The 14,197-nt window shown below is 40.6% G+C and overlaps 1 protein-coding gene across 1 annotated transcript; it reads right to left on the reverse strand.

The window, feature by feature from the left end:
- Nucleotides 1-1,310: 1,310 nt before the first annotated feature.
- On the reverse strand, nt 1,311-14,064 carry LOC138589834 (acylamino-acid-releasing enzyme). The gene is made up of 21 exons (XM_069660296.1): nt 13,927-14,064; nt 12,368-12,503; nt 9,722-9,797; nt 9,558-9,633; nt 9,243-9,331; nt 8,869-9,003; nt 8,290-8,381; nt 7,707-7,744; nt 7,483-7,604; nt 7,306-7,366; nt 5,928-6,022; nt 5,725-5,776; nt 4,771-4,874; nt 4,442-4,574; nt 4,152-4,235; nt 3,957-4,037; nt 3,139-3,227; nt 2,781-2,974; nt 2,588-2,690; nt 1,758-1,864; nt 1,311-1,579 (listed from the first exon to the last, which is right to left on the reverse strand). Exons 1-21 carry the CDS (start codon nt 14,042-14,044, stop codon nt 1,480-1,482), a joined length of 2,085 nt encoding a protein of 694 aa, XP_069516397.1. The 5' UTR covers nt 14,045-14,064; the 3' UTR covers nt 1,311-1,479.
- Between the last annotated feature and the right edge of the window lie 133 nt (nt 14,065-14,197).

The raw sequence follows: 14,197 nt of genomic DNA on the forward strand, positions 1-14,197 counted from the left end.
AGAAATGAGGGGAAATACTTTTCTAAAGCAAAATGAAGTAAAAAAGCCAAAGTACAGTCATCAATGTCTGAGGGGATGTATAAATCTGATATTTTTCTGCAGAAAATGATCAAGATGACAAGAAATCCCTAACTGAGCAAAAGAGATGGGGAGAGGTCACTTTGTCTATCCTGTCTGTAACTTTTGTGTGTAAACCTGTTGGCTGAAGGGTTACAGTAGATTATTTGTTTGGGCAGCTCAGTGAGGAAAGTGGTCATGAACCTCAATTAGACTTCAGATGAGGTTTCAAGTGGTTTGGGTGGTTTACAGCTCAGTAGTGGGTCTGTGTTGTTATAAGGCTTCGGATGTCACTTTTTTTCTAATGTGTTTTTTTAAGTTACGTGCAACACTTTGAGCTCTGGAAATCTGTCTTTTGAATAAAACAGAGGTACTGATTTCAATGCATAGTTGATCTATGTATTTTTAAATTTGTTAAAATGGACAAAAAGACATCTACATGTATAAAGCTGGTATAATAAAAGCTTGTTTTGTTAATGCATTAAATGTTCATGGGAAAGACAAACTGATACAAGAGGCAGACACTGCCATCTGCTGGACATTATGCCTATTACATCTACTGCACTTGCCATCTTTGTCAGCCTGCACAATTTGGTATATTTAAATAAAACATTTTAAGACTGCCGTCAAAGTCAGTCTCAACAGGCAAAACATTATGTATTGATCTTAAATAAGAGTCATTTTTGTATCTATACATTTTTTATATATATAATTTAACCATTGTGGGGGATAAAATAGCAAAACATTAATGTGTCAGTAATAGTTGCGGGGCACAAATCGCACAGACAAACCAAACATCCCATCCATCCATTTTGTATACCGCTTATCCTGTTCAGGGTCACGGGGGGCTGGAGCCAATCCCAGCTGTCAATGGGCGAGAGGCAGGGTACACCATGGACTGGTCACCAGTCAATCACAGGGCTGACACATAGAGACAGACAACCTTTCATGCCCACATTCACACCTATGGGCAATTTAGAGTCACCAATTAAACTAATGAGCATGTCTTTGGACTGTGAGAGGAAGCTGGACTATCTGGAGGGAACCCACACATGTATGGGGAGAACACGCAAACTCCACACAGAAAGGCCCACTTCCTCCGAACCGGGAGTTTGAACTAGGTACCTTCTAGCTATGAGAAGCGTTAACCACTGAAAACCAAACATGACAACATGTAAATAATAATACAGCTTTACAAAATTCACTTTATTTCATTTGAAAATAATTTTACCAAATAAAGTAACATACAGAACGTGGGCTTTTGTTTTTTTAAAATGGCAGTGTCAGGTATAAGATTGTCAACTACTGTGATAATGAGCTGATTTATCATCTTTAATTAGGATGTTCAGCAGCAGCAGAACTCCTTAAAACTGTGTGTATGTGTGTGTGTGTGTGTGTGTGTGTGTGTGTGTGTGTGTATGTTCAGAGATGTTGGTGCAGCCACAGCACTGTGTTGAGGAAGCAGTCGGCCTGTGTGTCCACTCTGGACAGAGAATGTCCATCTTCAGGAAACCACAACAGTCTAGATGGACGAACAGAACAAAAGACAGAGCAGGTCTTAATCACAAGTATCATAGCATTCTGGGTGGAAAAAATAACCAGAGTGCCTGAGCCTACTTAAAACCTGTTCAAGGCTGTTAAGTGCGATCAAAATGTTAAAGTTTGTTTACTGGATGCATTTAATGTTTGCTATATTGTACCTGACAGGTGACTCTCTGCTCTTTAGTACTTTATAGAGCTCCAGACCCTGGTGAGGAGACACCCGCCTGTCTCTGCCCCCCAGCATCAGCAGCACTGGAGCCTTGATCTACAAACATACACACAAATGAAAACACTGAACCAACACACACTTGCCTTCATGTCACATTCTTTTTTACTTTTGCTTTTCAAGTTTCTGTAACTTCTTGTTTTTTTAAAACAAATAAAAATATACATTTACACACACAAATTCTTTCTGAAAGGACTCCTGACCTTTGCTCTATCGCAACTATCGCAACTAAAATGTCAAAACTTGTCATAACAACTTGACACATTGTTAGGTTGAGCAATCTGCTCTTTAGTAGGCTCCCTTTCTTTTGGCTGGCTGGTAGTGGGCTGGGCTTATCAATTAATCCGGTTCCACAGGTGTCTTAAGTTTGCTGGGTAACAGCGTCTAGTGAGAAGTTGGCGCTGAACTACAGCGAGGATTGAGACCCGACACCACAGCACTTTTGTTTTTGAGCCTTGATTACGACGAATAAGGACTAGAAGCCTACTATCTCCAGTTTATTGTTTCTTTTGAACCAACCACCAACACAAAAACTTGAACAAGAAACGTCTACTGACGCCGGGCTGACTGCTCGTGGGGAGCTCTCGGTTTGAGCTAGCCACTGTAGCTGACCGGAGATAAGCCCCACACCACCACTATGTGCACTTTGTGTTAGAGAATGCACTTGCCCTAGACACGCCAGGATCTAGAAGCGGCTAGTTTAGCCAAGTCTTGTTTTTAAGGTAGCTTTATAAATTGTAAAATGTCCTGTGTGTATCTGACCTGAGCAGCATGTGTGATGGGGGATTTCTCCAACATAGCAGCCAGTGCTTCAGCAGTGGGTATCTGGTCATAGTTGTACTGAAGCCCCACACTGGAGTAACGCCTGCAGACACACAGAGAAGATTCAAACTTTAAAGTGGCTTAGATGTATGGAGTTCATAGATGAGCTGTTGTGTCAGTGAATGTGTCTCACCAGTCTACTATATCACTGGTGCCCATTAACGTAGCAGCATTAATGACAGGGTTCCTGGCTGCACACGCTCTGTAGAAGTCGGGGTACTGACCAACCAGATGACAAGATAGGAAACCCCCATGAGAACCACCAATCACAGCCAAGCACTTGGGGTTGAGGGTGATGTCTGTCCGCAGAGCAGTGAGCACGGCTGTCTGGGAAGATAAACTCAAGTCAATGCTAGAGTCACATTAAACTGTTTATGGTTAAACACATGACTGACTACCAAGGTTTCATTTGTCCTTATTCCTGCCAAATCATCATCCTGAAACATGTCAATGTCAACCCTCACTTTATCAAGGAATCTGTGAGCCAGTACCTGCACATCTTTTACATCCTGGCTTCCAATATGACCAATCAGAGACAAAATGCTGTCCTGACCGAACCCTGTGGATCCTCTGTAGTTTACTAAAGAGACACACAAAGAGAGAGTGAACAGCTTCATTAAATGAGAAATGGAAATGTTTTTACTGGTTGACACATGATGAAAAGAATTAAAAGCACATCTTTTGACCAGGAGAGCTCAGCAAAGTCTTTTGGTATTAAAAGGGTGATGAAGACAGAAGGAGACAAAATGCATATGAGCTTTGAGGCACAACGAAAAGAGAGACACATTTTTTTACACTTTACATTTTTGATCTTACAATTCAAGATCAAAAATAAATTCTGATAACACCACAGAATTTAAAACAAAAATGATGAGAGACCTGAGATGAGAAGGTTGATACCACTGTCATTTCTGTGTGAGGCAAATTTGATTATGTTGCTATTCTTGGAGTCGTAACTTAGAGTCAAATCTTGACAAAAAAAACTGAAACATATTGATATTGTGTGGTGTGACTTACACTTGAGAATATCGGAAGTTATGTATCTGCTTGTTCTAGTACTACAAAAGTAGTAGTAGTGTGTATCTAGTCCCACTTTGGTCAGAATAAGGATAAAGCTAGCTACTAAGCTAAAGCTAAGCTAGCCGCTAGCTGGCTTTAGTTGAACTTTTACTGAAGTGACATAACAGTGGTATCAATCTTTAACATAAAATTCTGCTAACAAACAATTTAGTATATCCCAAAACATTTTAACTAATTCATTATGCTCTTCAGTGTTTGTGTGAGTTTTGGAGGAACAGAGGCGTCTCACCCATGAGCACAGCAAAGCCTAGTTTAGTCAGTCCAGCTGTGGTGCAGTTCCACTCTGCCGGGAACTGGGAGTGAGGGCCACCTGTGGGAACAAACAAAACTAAAAATAAAAACCATGATACATAATACATTGTTTCAATATGTTTCCATCCTTTTAACAGAAACATGGTAACCAACCAAAGAAGTAAAAACAAACCATGGATGAAGACAACCAGAGGGATTTTGGCCTGATGGAGGTGGTGAGGCGGTTTAACAAGGACAGCCCCAAAGTCTAAACCAGCTGATGAGAGAGAGACAGCAAAAGAGAAAGACACAGAGAAATAGAGAGAGAGAAAATGTATTGATATACTGACTGAATGATCGACCATCATCATTATGACCCACACTGTGTGTGTGTGTGTGTGTGTGTGTGTGTGTGTGTGTGTGTGTGTGTGTGTGTGTGTGTGTGTGTGTGTGTGTGCGTGTGTGCGTGTGTGTCATGCTTACAGTAGTGTTTGTTGTCCTCCCCTGGTGGAGGTGAAACATCTAGAACCGTCCAGTGGAAGTCAAAGGTCATGATGGGCTTTTGCAGTGTGTACCAGGTCACAGCCTCACCTGCCGAGGGGAGGAAACCCACCCTCTGTAAACACACAAACATCCACAAACAGACACACACACACACAAACACACGCACACATATGTGGTCCATAAATCAAAGAAATCACATGTGAACCCCGTCATAAAATTAGTCTTGTTTAGCAAGGAAGTATTTTAAGAAAGGCTTGGTGTTGTGTCTCTAATGCCATGCATTTGTGTGTGTTTGTGTGCTGTCTGACCAGAGTGGGAGGTGTGTTGGGGCTGGAGCAGCAGACAACCATCAGGTCCTTCTGCACTGTCAGCAGCTTCCAGCTGCCATAAACTTTGGGAAGATCAGAGAGATCTGCAGAGGAGAGGAGGCAGAGCAGAGGAACAATAAAGACAAGAACAAAGAGAGAGAAAGAAGTGATGAGGGAAAGATGAAACAGTTTAGAGACATGATTAAGGGGAAACAAATGGAGAGATAAAAGGTCTTGTAATAGTTCAGAGAGGGATTTTAAAGACTGTCATAAAATTGTACAGCTTTTGGTAATATTTTATAAAGCCCTTGTACACCCCATTTACAGCTGCAGATGACGTGCAGATGATGCATTTAAATTTTTTTTATTTTTTACTTTGAACGGGTAAATTATGTGTTAATTGCGAGTAAATAAATAGGATTCATCTGTATTCCGTACCATCTTTGATGCTAAACGTGTGCTCCTGTGTCTCTGCAACTTTTGACTTTCTTTTTGATGCTAAAATTAAGCTTTTTGGTCCTGTCATACCTTCCTGTTCTCTCTTGTGCTCCTGATGATGAAGAGGAGGAGGTGGAGGAGGGAGTAGGAAATGAGATTCTGGAGGAGGAAGACAAGGAGATGGAGAAGGAAGGGGAGGAGGAGGAAGATGAGGAAGGAGGGAGTCAGAGAAAGGAGAAGGAACTGGAAGTGAGAGACTGGGAGGAGGGGGAGGTGGAAGAAAAGGGGAGGTGGAAGAAGAAGAGGAAGAAAGGGGAGGAACTAGCAGTGAAGGAAAGGGAGAAGGGGGAGGTGGAGGAAGAGGTGAGAGGGGAGCGAGAAGAAGTAGAGATGATAGAGAAACAGAAGAGAGAGAAGGGGGAGGCGGGAAAGGAATAGATGGAGATGAGACCAGAAGAGAGATAGGAGTAGGAGTAGGAGGAGGAGGAGGTGGAGGAGGAGAGGATGGACTCTTACTATCAGAAAGGGAGGTAACTTTGTTTGTGCCTCTGTCGACCATAAAGAGATCCTGGCAGAGAGAGAAAGAGGACAGTGTTTAAGTCATGGTGCGTATGTGATAAACAAAATAACAAATTGCATGTCGACAGATTACATAAAATGACTAAAACATGTTAAATATTGTTCCAAGCTATTCTTTAAATACTGTATGTGGATGTTACCTTCCAGTTTCTGCGGGCGCTGCTGAACACCACTCTCTGACTGTCTGCAGACCAGCAGCAGGGCACCAGAGCTTCATACACACCTGCAAAGTCACCTGGAACAGAGACACATGGAGTGGATAAACCTCTACCTGAACTAACCCTGACAGCCAATGCAAAAACTGAACATTAATACACCTAAAAAGGATTACATTTATAAGTAAAGTGATGAATAATGAGTTGCTCTGGATAAAGAGCATAAAACACATTTGTAGTGGTGTATGTTTTACTGTGTCAGCCTGAGGTGCCCTTACAGTGCCTTGCACAAGTATCCTCTTGTACTTTTTTATGTTTTCAACTGCAAATTTAAATGGATCTTATGAGGGTTGTATGTAATAGACAAACACCAAATTAATGTTATGGGATATTACCTGTTTTCAAAATTGTAGACAAATTAAATATAAAAACTTTTCTTTCTCTTTTGCTGTGAACCCACTAAGATCAGGTTTAACCACCTACCTTCAGGCTAACCTGTACATCCAACAGATCTCTGCTTTTTGGACGGCTCTCGATTGTTCAAATGGTAACAAGCCCCAAAAACTCAATGAATCAGGTTGTAACAGTTCAAAATGTTGAAACGTCCATGGGGATTAATACTTTTGCAGGGCACTGTATACATTTATTTCCATTACTGTACATATGGGATGACTGTATTTCAGTAAAAAATAACACAAATATATATAATGTGTAAAAATACGTTCTCATTTCCACATTTTTGACAGCCATGCTCATCTATTTGATCATGGATCGATCACATAAGGCGCAAAAAAAGTCAGAGGGTCATCAAAGTTATTACAATGCATCATAAGAAACACACTCCACAGTTGTTCAAAACATTTCATCTGGATCAGAATTATCTGGATTTGGATATCCCATTTTTTGAGATCACGAATCACTTAATCCATCTTACTTTTGTCCTGGTTTTCAAAGCAACTTCGGATTGGATCAACCTGCTAAAGAAACAGACTTTTCAGGACTACTAAATCTGGATTACTAGTGCTCTAAATGGGAATACATACTACTTACTATTTCCACCGGGGGTGCCAAATCTACACAAAATAAAAGTTCCTCACAGCTGCTTTGAATTAAATATCTAATGTTTTATATTATAGCTATTGAGTGGATTATTTTATCAGGATAAAATCCTTTTTATTACCCTAAGATCAATTTTGTTTGCTATGTCACTGTAGCTATATAGCAAGTCAAGTACAAAATAGAAATGTAATGTCTAGAGTATAAACTACATTGTAAAAATGTTGTACTGTTTGACAGCTTAAAAGTTTAAAATTACATTTTGATCCTGAAATCCATCCTGTGTGGCTAAAGCTAACAGACCTACCAGGCTGTGGTCTGTTGACAACATCCAACAGTGTGGAAGTTTTCCCGCTCTTTAAGTCCAACTGTGGAGGATTAACAGACGCCATTAGCAGGAAGAAAACACAAATACATGTGCAAAAACACACACACACACACACACACACACACACACACACACACACACACACACACTAAGTACCTGCTGCAGACTGAGGCACTGGTTGTGAGGTCCAAACACTCGGCCCTGCAGGTAGATCAGCGTGGACCCGTCTGGACTGAGCCTGGGGCAGGACACCGACAGGTTGTCCCCAGACAGACACTCTGGTTTGGAGAGGAAGAAGGACGTACATTGAGCAGATCAGCAGAGCTCAAAGTGTGTGAGAGTTTGATTCATTAACAAACAGACAAAGACAGCATGCTCACCACAGTTTCCGTCCAGGTCCAGCTTGAATAAAGCGGACCTGGAACAGAATTTAAGAGAAAAAGACACAAAATTAAACTAACTGCTAGTTCCACTGGTTTTTATTTAGAGATCTGCTATGCATATGAACTAGATTTTGAGATGACTCAGTGAACAAAATTATTTGTTTTGGTGCCTGGAAACTTTAGCTTTGTTTCTGCTTTTTATTTCAGCCACTCATTTTCAGTTAAGTTACTCCTCAACCCATACTGTAATAATTACATGTTGCACTGCCATGTTTCTAAGTAACATGAATAAACCATAAATATCCCTTGAAAGGTCCTTTTGCATTTTTACAACCACATTTGGTTGTCATGCATGATAGCCCTTTAAAAAAGTTGAGTTGAAAAAATTTGATAACAGACCAATAGATATTCAATGACTTGGGTTAATTGCAAGGAACATTATCATTTAGTATTTCTCTTTATCAGACATTGAAAATCAGCTAAATAATAATAAAACTCCCCATGATATTATTTATAATTACTTGTATGTTAACGTTTCTGCTGTTTTTCAATGTGTCCGATAACAAAGCATCTCTCTAACCTGCGGTTGGAACAGAACCTCAGTCCAAGTCTGAAGGGTTTGTGGTACCAACCCACAAATAACACCGATAGACTGCCAGGAGCCCACAGAGCCTGGTGGATGAAAAGACAATTAAAACTCACAGGCATAACAAGACAAGAAACATCCGAGTGTTCATTAGTTTCAGTATTTGAAACTAAGATTTTAATCAATCAAATCAATGTGTCAAATTGTGACAAATTATGGGGTCTAAATGATTAATAAGTACAAATTGTTTTGGAATTGAAAAATGGCAGATCACTTCAGCCGGCAGCCGTGGAACAGATAATGTAATGTATTCAGTGCTGGCAATAGCAATCAAAGGGAATACTCTAAAAGTGCTTGTTTCTGCCACCGTTTTTGCTCAGGTTGTTATTCAAAGTGTCCGACAACAAAATGGAAAGGATGGCTGCAAAAAAGAAATCTGAGTTGAGGTACACCCTCTCTCTTATAGGCCATTTGATCTTGTAGAACATAGGAGTTCCTGGTCTACCGCTGCAGCAATCTCTTAATCGGTTTGTGTTATTGTGTGAATTGTATCTGAAAGCGCTCTGCCCTCACCTGTCCAGGTGAGACATCAGCTGAAACGCCCTGCAGCACACTGGCCGAGCCGCTGTGCAGATTCACCACACACATCACAGGATCGCTCTTATTGGTCAGACCCTCGCCCCAGTCTTCGCTGTGTACACTCCTGTTCTGTCCGGACATCAGAACAAAATATGTTACCTTAACAATTAATGAATTAATGAAAAGAATGTAATTCTGTTTCTTCTGCTTAAGAATCTTTTGTACGATATGTTCAATGGTTTTTACAGTTAGGTTGTTGCTGTTTCTTAAAACACTTATATAATTTCTGTCAAGCACATTTATTTGTGAGTGTGTGTGTGTGTGTGTGTGTGTGTGTGTGTGTGTGTGTGTGTGTGTAATTGTTATACCTGTGGCTCTATTGTTGTATTCCTGCTCTTCTCAGCTACATACAGCAGTTTGTTCTCACAATCTGACCATGACAGACAGCCAAAATGGGCTGGAAACACACACACACACACACACACACACACTCACACACACACACACAACACAACACAACACAACACAACACAAACACACACACACACACACACACACACACACACACACACACACACACACACACAATTCAGTTTCAATTTCTATACTAACACACAAAATCAAAAAAGGCCCAATAGTCTGAATACTTCCCAAAGGTAGAAAACATGAAACATGCGTCTTACCGTCATCGTACACTCTGCCGTGTTTGTTGAGAAGAGTTAGGTTGAGGCATTTCCTGAGGCCGTGATGGTCCCATATCTGAACATTAACAACCATAAATACAGATAATGTGTTAAAATGTTCAAACATTGATCTTACAAAGGACATTGCAGTTCGTTTTTTTCACCTCGAGGAGCTGGTGGCCAGCGATTTCCCTGACAACAGCCCTCAGACCTTGAATTGGAGAGAGTCCACTCAGTAACCTAAGGAGAAATAAAAACTGGTTATTGTGAATATAAAAGTGTTCAGTAGAGGAACTCACCAGACTAAAAAGCAAGGTTTCACTGCATTCTCTGATTATTATATATTAATAAAACAGAGGTGTTGACCTTCAGATACAGTCTTCCCTTGGGTCACTGGCCGTCAATGTAAAGTCTGTGGCAAAGAATCTTGGGGTAACATTTGATAGCCACTTATCATTTGAGCAGCATACCAAAAATATTATACAAGCCTGTTTTTATCCATTAAGAAACATCTCAAAAATCAGACACATGCTCAATTTTAATGATACAGAGAAAGTCATGCATGCTTTTATATCCTCAAGCCTGGACTACTGCAACCCCCTTTTTACCTGCCTAAATTCCCACTCAGTCTCACAATTACAGCTTATCCAGAACTCAGCAGCCCGATTATTAATTAAATCTAGGAGGTTCTGTCATATCACTCCAATTTTAGCAGCACTACACTGGTTGCCTATTACATTTAGAATACATTTAAAATTTTTACTAATTACTTGTAAGGACATAAAAACTCTGGCTCCCGATTACAGAAAATAACTTTTAACCTCCTACAGCCCAGCCAGGCCTCTGAGATCAGCTGATCAAAACCTTTAAGACTGAAAACCAGGTGTGACCGTTCATTCTCGGTAATGGCCCCTCAGCCTTCCCCTCAGTGTGAGATCAGCAGACTCCACTGCAGCTTTTAAGTGCCTCCTTAAAACTCACTTTTACAAGATGGCCTACTCCTAAGAATGTTTTCCCTTCATTTTCTCGCATCACTTCATATTTCCTACCATTTTATTGTGTTTTATGTTCATTTTGTTGCCATTGTGCTCAACGTAGTCTCATCATTTATGTACTTTCTATAAACTTTATTTTTCGTACATTCAAGAATTTATTCTTTTACTCTTTTATTGTCATACTATTAATTATATGACATTGCTATCTGGAAAGCACTTTGTGCTCCAAGCTTGGAAAGTGCTTTATAAGTAAAATTATTATCATTAAAAGTGAGGCAGTTTAACAGTCTACTGCACCTCAGACCACACCCATAGTGATAACACACCTCTGTATCACTGAAGGAGGGTGAAACATTAAGTGATAATCTTGAAGATTTTCATTTAAATAAATGTCTGTTAAGTCACTATCTATCACCGAATGAGGTAACACAATGGTGATTGAGCCTATGGCCCACTCACAAGCGGCGCCCAGTTATTGGCACGTTTTCATCACCCAGCAGTGGTTGGTCTGCCAGAGAGGGTAGGTGGAGCTAAGTGGCTGCGTTTCTGGTCTCTGCAAGTGTTGCGAGTAAACAGTAATTTACTATGGCTGAACAAACGAAAAGATCGATGACTACTACTACTTCAGAAATAGGTGAACATCCAAAGAAAAAGAAACAAATTCGACACTCAGATGAAGGCAAACAGTCTAAAAAGGAAAGCGACCGTCAGCAAGGAAAATCAGGAGTTACAACCATTACAAAGGGAGCCAACCTTAGACGTCTAGATATCTGGGAAGTGAGCTCCGGCAATTTCCGTTTATTGCCATAAGGTGCCACCAAATAGATCGAAACTGAGAGCTGAGTTAATGACTTTAAAGCACTAAAACCTTGCATTCATTTGGTGAATAATAGTAGTAGTCAGATCTTCAAGTCAAGAACATTTTGCTGAATGACTTCCAAAGTTGACAAAGTTATCAAGTTATGCAGAAACATGGCTGACAAAAAACGTATTGCATATACATTTTTTGCTCACAAGTATAATATAATATAAGTGGTATAAATGGATTGCTCTTATGTAGCCCTTTTCTATTCTTGCGACCACTCAAAGCGCTTTACCACTACTTGTCACATTCACCCATTCACACACTCATTCATACACTGATGGCTATGCCACCGGGATCAAACCTCAAACCTTCAGATTGAAAGGCGACCGACTATGCCACTGAGCCTCAGTCGTATGAGGTTGTAACAGTTGCTGTATATTTAGAATGACTGAAATTAGTTGAAAATAATACTTCTAATCTTCTCTGTGGTTTCCATTATGGTTCTACTTAACACAAAGAGAAGCACATGAATGCATGTTTTTTGACAGAATTGAGAATAGGTTTTTAAATTACAGTCAGAGAGAAAAAATGGTGAAACATAATTTATGGTGTTAAAAATTAAATGGAAAAAGTGTGTGGTTTAGTATGTTCAGCGCTTTCGTCATCAGTGTCAAATGTGACCACATTTTCCTTCCTGACACTGCTCACGTGTTATATTCTGGCTGCAGCAACAGGTTTGCATTTTAAGTCAACAAATAAAAAGCTTTCAGTGACAGTTTGAACCATTAAGGATTTTGGGGAACATAATGCAGCACATGAGCATTCTTATATGTGAGGGTAATTCAGGTGAACCACAAATTGTGCAAAAAATTTAAGAAGTGCACAAACCTTCTTGCAGTATTTTCTGAGTGTATGTATGTGTGTGTGTGTGTGTGTGTGTGTGTGTGTGTGTGTGTGTGTGTGTGTGTGTGTGTGTGTGTGTGTGTGTGAGTGTGAGTGTGTGTACTCACTCTCCAGATACAGGTACACAGGGTCCTGGTGGGAGGACAGTCCTGATGCTTTTGTGGTTGTTGCTGTCTGTGATCAGAGTCCACTGCTGTGAGTAGCGCAGTCTGGAGCCTCGGACCAGTTCGCTCTGACTCCACCCTGGATGTGGACACAGTGAGGATGATGACAACAATGTTTTTTGTTTTTTATATTATTTCAAGGCCATTAAAGAGCCTTTTTCGTTAAATTGACAGAAGCATTTTTACCTCGACATGAGTGTCCTTCCCTCAACCAACAATTCAATTTACCATACAATATACAATAAACAACAGTCAGGGAGACTGGTGCTATACCAGACAAACAGATGGGTTAACTCTCTTAACCTTTAAAACCCTTAAGACAAGATCCCTGGCCAGCCTTTGAACCGCAGCCTGTCACGGAATACACACAACTTCTGGATGTGGTAGTTATTCCCAGAGAAGATATCAAATAACTCAATGACCTTTCTTTAAGATAAGTCAAGTCCTCACATGACTATTTTATATGTGAGAAAATTACAATCTTGAAAATATAATTCACTGTGTACAGCTTTGCATACTATCATTTAACTTAATATTAATGACCTCAGAGCCTTGCCATAAGTGCAGCCCTCAGCACTTCACTGATGAGGTGTTAAGAACAGCTAAGTTGCTCACTGTGTTGTTTGCAGACTCTTGCTTTGAATTACAAATGTGACTTTTCTGCTGAATAACAATGAACCAGCAGGTCTGATTTTAATGGACAGGCAGCACTATAATAAAATAGATTGTTATTGATCTCATAGATTATATTCTGTAATTACACTGCAGTGAAAGCTTGTACTTTACTATCTACCAATTGGTAGGTCTTTAGGGAATAGCCTAACGTTTCCTCCGCCAGCATCCCTTCTTCCTGGCATCTTGGTGCCATGTCTTCCCCAGGTAAGTGACACACACACACACACACTCACACACACACACACACACACACACACACACACACACACCCAGCCATCCACATGATGTAAAATAAAACGTGATTCATCAGACCAGGCCACCTTCTTCTTCCATTGCTCCATTGTAAAGCCCATTGTAGGCACTTTTGGCAGTAGACAGGGGTCAGCATGGGAACCCTGACCGTTCTGCAGCTAAGCAGCCCCATATGCGACAAACTGAGATGCACTGTGTGATCTGACACCTTTGTATGTTTTTCTGAATTTTTTCAGTTGAAAATGCAACAGCTGCATGCTTCAACGACACCATTACTAACTGTCAAAAATTGACCATTCTTGTCCTCCATAACACTCTCTGTTCACAGGAATAGGTAAGTTTTAGCTCTGTTTAAACAAATCATGATATTACTGCTGAGATTTTATTATAGCTGTTTTAATACTTAACTCACAGCCATAATAAAACAATTCAAAAGTGTATGCAGACAGAAAGACTGCTTTACAAATGGTTTGCAAAACCCTCTGATGATACCCAGTCTGCACAGGTGAATGTGAGTGAGTGGGCCAGAGAGAGAGAGAGAGAGGGAGAGGGAGAGACGGTCAACAGCAGCTCACCAACATCCACAGTGTAGATCCGGATCTCTGGGAGCTGCTCCTCCCTCACATGAGCAGAAACAAGCGCAGGGAGACCGCTAACCTCCCCGTACACCCCGGTGATTTGCCCGGGGTCCATCTGTTTCTGCTGCTGTACACGCACACTGCTCACATTAAAAAGTCACACTGCGTGATCAACACGGTCAGCTTAGACAAGTGCAAACACATGTAGCAAGCACTAACGTTAAACCGTTTCCTGTTAGCAGCAGCTCGTGGGGTTAAAACAGTCCTC

The sequence above is a fragment of the Semicossyphus pulcher genome, unplaced genomic scaffold (assembly GCF_022749685.1).
Source record: "Semicossyphus pulcher isolate SPU_LCO1_2020_fin unplaced genomic scaffold, fSemPul1.0.p SCAF_13, whole genome shotgun sequence".
Taxonomy (NCBI): domain Eukaryota; kingdom Metazoa; phylum Chordata; class Actinopteri; order Labriformes; family Labridae; genus Semicossyphus; species Semicossyphus pulcher.

What these genes read in the sequence shown, in the direction of transcription:
- LOC138589834 (XM_069660296.1), bottom strand. Translation starts at nt 14,044, where the DNA reads ATGGACCCCGGGCAAATCACCGGGGTGTACGGGGAGGTTAGCGGTCTC. An exon ending in AGTGCCTCAGTCTGCAGCAG is followed by an intron (nt 7,367 to 7,482) that starts GTACTTAGTGTG and finishes AATCCTCCACAG; the next exon opens with TTGGACTTAAAGAGCGGGAA. An exon ending in CCAACACACCTCCCACTCTG is followed by an intron (nt 4,575 to 4,770) that starts GTCAGACAGCAC and finishes GTGTGTTTACAG; the next exon opens with AGGGTGGGTTTCCTCCCCTC.